Source organism: Acomys russatus, chromosome 3 (assembly GCF_903995435.1).
Source record: "Acomys russatus chromosome 3, mAcoRus1.1, whole genome shotgun sequence".
Classification (NCBI taxonomy): domain Eukaryota; kingdom Metazoa; phylum Chordata; class Mammalia; order Rodentia; family Muridae; genus Acomys; species Acomys russatus.
Window position 1 is genome coordinate 38,205,398 of NC_067139.1, and position 8,572 is coordinate 38,213,969.

The following is an 8,572-nucleotide window of genomic DNA, read 5'->3' on the forward strand; positions in this document are numbered from 1 at the left end:
GTGAGGCCAGAACCCAAACACTTTCAAAGACAAATGTACGCGTCCTTATGGCCAGGTAACAAGCCCCCAATGCAGAGGTCATCAACCCTCCTACCTCTGTTGTGGTGACTTCCGCTATCTCATCTGGGATGGGGAAGGGGACAGGTTCAGGCACGGTGAGCTCAAGGGTAACACTAGGCCTCCTTCAGGGACTGGACTCCTGTAGGATGCCCCCGCCCACCCGATGACTCCTCTGCCCTTGTAGTCAATTCTGGTAGCTGGGCTCTGGAAAGCCTGTGATCCCAACGGACAATGCAGTCTGAGAGGTAGCTGGGCTCCTGCACTCCAGGGCTCGGGCACAGTGATGCCCGGATCTAGCTTCCCTTTATTGGCCTTGGCCTCCATCCTGTCCTGTCCTTGCTTTCTGATCTTTCAAAGCTGCAAATGCTTTTTGGTGCTCACCCAGTGAGGACTAGGGACCAGCAAAGCTACTTGGCTGATTCTTGAAAGAGGCTAGATCTGTATTGCCTTCCTGTTGCCCTTTGGTGGATGATAAGGGACAGCCCAGCGTAGAGGGTAAAAAGCGGGGCCTTGCTGCCATGAGAGGCAATCTTCCTAAGCTTTAGGGCCTCATCAGGGACCGGGGATAAGAAGGACTCTTCCTTACAGGGCTCCATGCAGGCAAAAGCATTCAACAATGAGATGTGTAGACAGCATAGGGCACTGCCCCGGAACATCCTTGCCTGACCACCCTGCTGAAGGCAGGACTCCCAGTTCTTCCTGTCAACAGCATTGGTGTTTCTAGAACACACGTTGTAATTATACCGTACATGTGTTTGCTTGTCTGGGAGCGCATGGGCCATGTCTTCTCCACTACCCAGTCCATAGCACCCAAAACAGGAACACAGTCAATGGTGAATGCCCCCTCCCCATGTCCCTCAGGCAGGACAAGTTCCCCCTCCCCCCCCCAACAGTCTTTCCTAGACCCCTGGAGTTCACTGCAGTAGGGAAAGGCTGTATGCTGTGCCCCCCCACTTTTGGCCAGGGCTCATGATCAATCGACGAAGGGGTCATTATAGGACGACATCTACCATCGCCATCTGCAGCTGAATGGTCCCGTAGGCACGCTGCTTCTCCACCCTCTCACCTGTGCCTGGCTTTCAGGATTTTCTCTCTGCTTCTCGCTTTCTTACAGCTGTGCCTCCTAGGTCTCCCCAGCCTCCTGGCCTCAGCCGAGACCAGAACCCACAGGGCATGGCAAATGTATGGGGCCAAGGGGAGGCTCTACTCTGTGAATCCAGATGTGATTTTGTTTATATTTCCAGAGTGAGAGAGGGAACTGGGGACTGTTGCTGTTGGGGGCGGGGTGGGTAGGCTGAAACCCCCTGCCCCAATCTTCCCTCTCCTACTATTTCCCCCAGCTTGTGTATCTGGGCCTGGCTATAGCAGAAGCCTATACTGCAAGGCCCATAGCTTCAGGCTAAACTGTCCTCCAAGGAGGACCTCTCCATGGTTCATGTGAAGGCGGGCAGATCAGTGGAAAGACACCTGGCTTTCAAATCTCAAGGCCTATTATAGTGGTGCGACCTTGGCCCGGTTACACCTGGCTTCCAAGAGCCCGGGTTCTATACGCTAAAGAGCCAGGTTGGCGATGACCTGCTTTGAGACTGCTCTTCCTTGGTGACTAATCCTGTGGCTGTGCCCATCCCAGCCAGGGCTTGCCTGAGTCCAGCTCCAGGGCAGTGCCAATCTTCACCACAAGGTGATACTAAAGCAGAGCAGGAGCCCCTCCTTCCTCCCCCGCAGCAGCTGCAAACATTTTGTTTTGCCATTAGAAGTGACTTACTTAAGGGAAGCAGAATTTTACAGGCAGTTTACAGGCTGGTCTTGTTCAGTAGTTTCCAAAAGCCCAGGGGTGGGGGTCAGAGACAGACAGCGGCCTCCATAAGTTGAGATAGAAGAGAAGTGAGAAGTGAATCCTGGGTGACAGACACTTTCTCTGCAGAGTCGAATGCCCCTGAGTGGAAGCTAGTTGGGGAGGACAGGCAGAGGCAGAGTCTGGCTAGACTCTGGAACATCCGGTGCCCAAAGCTGGCCTCCAAGTGGAATGAAGGGATGGGGCTTCAGCCCTAAATGGTTCTCAGAGAGTGCAATCCACCCCTCCTATGATCTAGGTCAGCGATCACCTCAGAACACCCTGGGAATCTGAGGGTCAACCAGGCAAGGCCTGAAAACTGGCAGAATTCAGTGTATAGCGGGGAAAGCGGTCTCCAGTAAGTCAACTGAGAGGGAGAAGGAGAAGGTAAGGGATAGCGTGGGAAAACCCTATCCCTACTGCCCCTGTCAGTCTTCCCTCCTACCCCTAGGGTCAAGGGAGGTGCGCTGGCCTCCCTGTACAGTTGAATGAAGCAGCCGGGGCTCTGTGGTGCTCAGCACGCTCGAACTATGTTTTTAATAGACGTACATGGACAAGTCGATATAGACAGATTTATAATTCTATACAGTCAGTCCGACATACACAGGGACGCTGTAAACGGGCGCGGGCCAGAGAGCGGGTGTGCAAAGTGGGCAGGGGCCCTGGGGCTGCGGGCCCCCCCCTTCCCCGCTCTCTTGGCTCGACTGTTGCACGGGCGGGGAGGGGGGCGGGGGTGAGGAGGGGGCTGTTCGCTGGGACAGAGGGCCACCTCCTGGACCCAGAGTGGAGCAGAGGGCCGGGCTGGCGGCTAAGCTTGGGGCTGGGGAACTCAAAGCTGATCCCTTCCCCTCCTGCTGCCGACTGGCCCCGGCCAGCTGCGGCTCAGTGGCCCGAAGTGTGTGGCTCTAGAGCGCAGGGCTGCTGGGCTCTTCCTGGCATCCCCGGGCCTGGGCTAATCCAGCACTGACACCGGCTTCCTGGCGGACGCTGTCATTCCCAGCCAGGCGCGCGCTCCAACAGCGATCGGCGCTCCGAGCGGTCTGCCGACTAGGAGTGGGTGCCTCGGTTCTTGAACCGGTGGATCGCAGGCCCTCCAGGCTGCTCCCCTACATTCAGTTCACCGGCGCAGGCGCTCCGGCCCAGATGCAAGCGAACAGGGTGTTTTCTCCCTGCCGCCTCGGCGCTGGCTTCCCCCGCCGCGTCCCCTCTGTGGAGTGGACAGCTGGGGCCCATGGGGCCAAACACACCGACCTGCGCCATCGCCAGGGAAATTGCAACTCACCCCCCCACTGGCCGCCCCCAGCATTTTTCTCCGACGTCTTTTTACTTTCTCCCCCACTCCCTTGGCTTTCTTTCTTTCCTTTTTATTCTTTGGGGGCAGAGTGGGGTCCGGAAAAGCGAACACAAAACCAACCTGAAGGCGGGGTGGGGAGGAAGGGGCTGCGCAGAGGCGAGGTCCGCGGTGCGGCGAGCGCCCTGCGTGTTCAGCGCGCTCCCGCTTCACCTTGCCGGCCGGCCGGTGGCCCCGGGGACCGGGCGGGGCGGTCAGCTGTTGTACTGGCAAGCGTTGAGGCCCGAGGCCGGGCCCTGCAGGCCGCCATAGCCAAACGACGAGTGCTGCTTGGATTTGAGCCGCAGGCTGGCAAGGCTCGAGTTGCACGTGTCCCGGTAGACGCTGTAGGGCGAGGCGGGGGTGCCGTAGGGGCAGGCGCCGGGCGACATGGCCGAGTTGAGAGAGGAGCCAGTGAGGTTGTTGATGTTGTTGAGGCCCGAGTTGGGCATGCCGGGCACGGCGCCCGGGCCCATGCTGGACGGCATGGTCATGGAAGAGATGGAGCTGGGGGCCGAGAACATGGACTGAGAGGATAGCGGGCTCATGGAGTTGAAGAAGGTGAAGCTCTTGGTGGACAGCGGAGCCGGTGCCAAGCTCTTGGCGGCCCAGTTGTTGTAGGAGTAGCCGGCGGCATACACGTCCTCGTAGGGCTGCACCAGGCCGCTGAACTGCGGCACGTAGCCGCCCTTGCACAGGTCCAACTGCTGGTTCCGCTCCCGCTTGCGCCATTTAGCTCGCCGGTTCTTGAACCAGACCTGGGGGAAGAGAATAGGAGACGTGTCGGGGCAGCGGTGGCCGGCAACAGCCCTCACCACCACCACCACCCACTCCGGGCACCTGAACCTAAGCAGCCTCCTCTCCAAACACCCTTTCTTCGACCCCTGCGGAGTTTTCCCGAAATGGTTCCTTTCTTGTCTCCAGAAAATATGAGCCCTCCCCTCTTTCCCCGCTTTTTATCCTCTTCCCCAAGTTAAATTTATTTTCTTTTCCTAACTCGGATTCTCTTTTGTTTGAACAAATATTCGTTTTCCTTTTTTTCACGCTCAACCTGTCCCCCTTTGCCTCCCCCCTCTAAATGGGGGCACCATCTCTCTTTTAAATAGTTCAATCTTTCTCTTCTCCCTCAAACACAAAAGTAGTTTTCTTCCCTGAAAACGACTGTTTTCGATTTTTCAGACGAGTTTCGTTGTTCAAATATTTTGTTTTCATCTGTGTTTACAATATTTAATAATTTTCCTCCTGTCCAAAATGTAAATTTTTGTTCACTTTTGGACTCCGCTTCAGTCTGTTTTTCTTTATTTCGCGTCCTCATTTTTATTCTTTTCTAAATATTTAGTTTGTCCCTTCTTTCACTATCCAACTTCCACTGTTTCTCTTAAGTAGTTGATCCTTTCTTTTTCTAAATGCCCAACCCCTTCGCTTCCTTTGAATATATAATTTCTTTCCTGCTGCCTAAATATATTTCAAATACGTTTATCTGCAAATATTTAATTTCCGTGAGTTTACTAGTTTCTCTTTAATCTCCAAGACCTCTCCTTTAGCCTAAAAAATTGGTAAGAACCACTTTTCTCTCCCTAGCCACGCTCTCCCTAACCTCACCTATCCTCCCACCATTGGCCCCCTTGTACCCCAGCTTTTCCCAGGCCCTGATTCCATCTACCCAACCCCATAAACGGGGGAGGATTAGCGAGCTTGGAATTACAGAGTTCGGGTCTGCATACAGGGTCCCTTTGGGTCAGACCAACCTCACTGGGGCGGGCTGAGGGCTGGGCTTGTGGCAGGGGCTCTGTGGGTCAGGTGGGACTTTGGTCTGGCTTGAGAAGTGTTTCCAAAGTCTGATGAAATATTTGCCCACCCAGGGAAGAAAGGAGTCCCTCACTTCTACTGTAAGAAAAGTGTAGCGTGTGCTGGGAACTGTGGGAGGTACCAGAATACAGTGTGGCTTTGGGTCTGGGACCTTACACTACCAACCATAGACCCCACTCCACATGCCCCCAGACCTACAGTGGGAAAGGACATTGGGCAAAGGCTGACTGGCCAGGAAAGGAGTATTCCAAAAACAGTTTGGAGAAGGTAAATTCAGAATGAGACCACAGCTCCGAGAAGTTTGAAACCTTCACACTCAAGCACCTTTAAGGCCTCTCCGGGACAGCCGGGAGCGACCTGCCGTTCCCTTTCGTTTTCCAGGGGGTGAAGGCTCAAAGGTAGCTTAGCAGCAGTCTCTGGCTCTAAGTAACTCCGTACCTGACAGAGTTCATAAGAGCAGGGAGAGGGGGGTCCCGACAGGGGCTGCAATAACTCCTGCGGGTCAGGTAAAAGTAGCAGCCCAGGGGTCTAGCTGACGCGGGTGGCTGGGGCCTTAAGTGGAGTCTCCTCTAGAGAGAGGGGGAGGTCCGCGAGGTCGGAGTTAAGTCTAAGTTACTGAGGGCCAGACAGTAGCCCTCTACACGCGCCCCACGCTCACGCTCACGCTCACCCGCACTCGCGGCTCAGTGAGGTTGGTCCACACCGCGATCTCCTCTCTCATGCTCATGTCCGGGTAGCGGTTCCTTTGGAACGTGGCCTCCAGCTCTTGTAACTGCTGGCTTGTGAAGTGAGTGCGTTGCCGCCGCTGTTTCTTCTTCTTAGCTGGGTCCTCTGCGGCGCCGCAGCCAGCGCTGCCCGCACCACCGTCCTCGGGCCCCTTGGCTTCCCCGCCGCGCTCCTTGTCTGCAGCAGGTAGGAATGGGCGCGAGTCACCTCGGGCTAACACTATTGCACACGGGTCCCGGCTCCACCGAAACTCCTGCGGTTAGTGGTGGCTGCCCTCCTTCTAGCTAGGGGCCCTGCGAACGGTTCCCCACTGGAAAGAGCGGGCCGGGTGCCGGTCCTCAGCAAGCACCTTTAGGTCTGGCGCGCCACGGGAAAGGGCCCAGGTGCCCCAGTCGGGCCTGCGTTCCCGGATAGGCAGGGCCTGCTCCTGCAGCGTGCGCTGGCTGCGGCCCTGTTGCTCCTATCACCACCCAAAAGCGCTCAGTGTTTGGAGACTCTTGCAGTTCTAAATCTGAGCAGAGCACCTCTGCTTTTCTGAACTAGTATCAGAACTTGGCAGCTGAAGCTAGCAGATCTCTAAGAGCCTGAAAGAGTCCTTGCCAGGGCTGTCAGAGGCGCAATTTAGCCGGGTTCCCAGCCTTAACGGCCTTGGGTCCCAAGGTCTAGAAAACCCACCAACTGCAGCCTAGACAGACGGATTCTGTCTGTCTAAGTGACCTGGGGCCTCTCTGTTTCTTTAAAGCCACAGAAGATGCACACAGTCAATAGCATTCAAACATAAAGAAAAGGAATTAAAAAACAAAACAGAAGCCCAGAAAAGCTCAGAGCTCTCTACCTAAAAACAGAAATGCCCACAAATCCTCAAAGCTAGGCAGACAGAACCAGAGCAAGAAGTAAATCAAGAAGTTAAAAACGTTCCTGCAAACACACCCCTAAACTAAACACACAGCCAAATGTGTATAAACTGCAGTCTGATAGGCATTTCTCCGGGGGGAAAAAAATCCATGTATTATTGCAGATACGTTTTAGACTGCTTTACAGTAACACCCTGGTAGAGATATTTTTCAAAGCCTAGAGAAATAAATTACAGCTAGACGATTTAAATTCACAAAGCAAAACAGCTACAGATGGATTTTGAGAAAAATCTCAGAGAAACGCGCCATTTTGGATTGACTTTTAAAAATATCTCCAAGTATCATGCAGCATGTAGGTATTTTAAATTTTAGAGAAATACGCCTAGTGGATTGTTTCAAGGAAAACATACAGTTAAAATTGTTAATTTATCTCGGTAGATTTGATTTGAAAATCAATCTATAATTATAGTTTTTTAAAAAACGAACACCACGCTTAAAACTTTTGAAAACAAAAGTACAGTCAAAGCTTTGTTTTCTAACCAAGCAAAACAGCAGCTCCGGGAAAGTTACTTAGAGATGCAAAACAGAAACAAATACAGATTAAGTGGTTGTGGAATAGCGTAGGGCCATGGGACAGCGGGCAGCCCTGAGCTCCACGGGCCGGCCACTCGGGGTTAGGACCCCCGCATGCGACCAGCGGCTCCCAGACAGAAGGGGCCTGGAAAGGGACACGCCGCGCGAAGCCACCCAGTCGCCTGCCCAGCAGAAGCTGTTGGGTTTAAAAAAAAAAAAAAAAAAAAAGAGGCGGCATGGAGTTTGTGGAGTCAAGGCCGAGAACCCGCCTTGGCTGGACCCCTGGTAGCTCGGAGCGAGGGAGTCCACGTGGGTCGGGATCTGCTGGCTCTGGCGAGAGTCAGGCAGGCTGGCTTTCGCTGACCCCTCACTTCGGGTCTGTGCGGTGCTCCCACCCCCTTTTTAGGATCCTTTCCTCGGCCTGCTTCTCCAAGTCTGTCAAGGTGTCAGCCCTGCTCAGTCTCTTTGGGCACTTTGTCTAGCCGTCACCTCCACTCCCTTCTTCATCTGCTTCTCGCCCTGCGCCCCAGCGGCTCCTCAGCGACCAGTTAGGGAAAACTTAACTTTTTTTCTCTCGCGGATATGCTATCTTCTCCTGCTCCAGAGGGGCTATCAGTCCCACTCCGGGCTAGGAGTGTGGGGACTGCTTGGAAGTGGCTCCGCGTGTGCGTGGGAGCGTGTGTGTAAATTTCCGCGTTCACGGTCAGGTCGAGACTGAGAAAAAGAAAGCTCCTGACTGCCGAGACGCAGGGGGACCCGGCTGAGCGCCAAGCTGCACAGTGCGCGCGGAAGCTGGGTGCACCCCTTAGTGAACCGCGCTTACCTGGCAGATCGGTGTCGGACGACTCGCTAGCTGAGTTCTCCAGCGGCTCCCGGGGGTCCGTGGCTCGGGCCAGGTGGAAGCTGGGCCCCATGTCATGCGGCGGCGGTGGAGGTGGCCGCAGCCCCTCCGGTAACCTCTCCAGGCTCATACCACCCTTGAAGGCGTCCATGGAGGTGGGGACCGCAACGGGCGCTCCAGGGGCCCGGATTGGGAGCGCCCGGCCGCCCGGGCTGCGACCTGTTGGGGATAAGAGCGGGGCGCCTAAGCGGCTGCCCCCCAGGGCTGCCCACGCCCACAGCGACGCCGCTGGCGCTCCATCGACCGAGGCTGCGGGCTGCGTGGCCGGGCTCGGGGCTCCGGGCTTCGCCACGCGCTCCCGCCGCTCCGGCCTCAGCCTCCCGGCTGGCCCGGGCCCCAGTCCGGATTCGAGGCCGGTTTCTAAGGCTCGGGACGGAGCCCTCAGAGTCTGTCTGAAAACGACAGCGCGCGCCGCCAGGTTCCAGCAGTCCCTGCGCCAGGGGTGGTGGGTGGGGTGGGCCTCGGTAGGAGGGGGCTGGGAGAGA

General features: G+C 55.7%; 1 protein-coding gene across 1 annotated transcript; it reads right to left on the bottom strand.

Moving 5' to 3' along the window:
• Positions 1-3,244: 3,244 nt before the first annotated feature.
• Pitx1 (paired like homeodomain 1) lies at positions 3,245-8,306 on the bottom strand. Its single transcript, XM_051172250.1, has 3 exons — positions 8,010-8,306; positions 5,704-5,936; positions 3,245-3,982 (listed from the first exon to the last, which is right to left on the bottom strand). Exons 1-3 carry the CDS (start codon positions 8,176-8,178, stop codon positions 3,440-3,442), a joined length of 945 nt encoding a protein of 314 aa, XP_051028207.1. The 5' UTR covers positions 8,179-8,306; the 3' UTR covers positions 3,245-3,439.
• Between the last annotated feature and the right edge of the window lie 266 nt (positions 8,307-8,572).

What these genes read in the sequence shown, in the direction of transcription:
- Pitx1 (XM_051172250.1), bottom strand. Translation starts at nt 8,178, where the DNA reads ATGGACGCCTTCAAGGGTGGTATGAGCCTGGAGAGGTTACCGGAGGGG. An exon ending in GTCCGACACCGATCTGCCAG is followed by an intron (nt 5,937 to 8,009) that starts GTAAGCGCGGTT and finishes TACCTGCTGCAG; the next exon opens with ACAAGGAGCGCGGCGGGGAA. An exon ending in TCACTGAGCCGCGAGTGCGG is followed by an intron (nt 3,983 to 5,703) that starts GTGAGCGTGAGC and finishes CTCTTCCCCCAG; the next exon opens with GTCTGGTTCAAGAACCGGCG.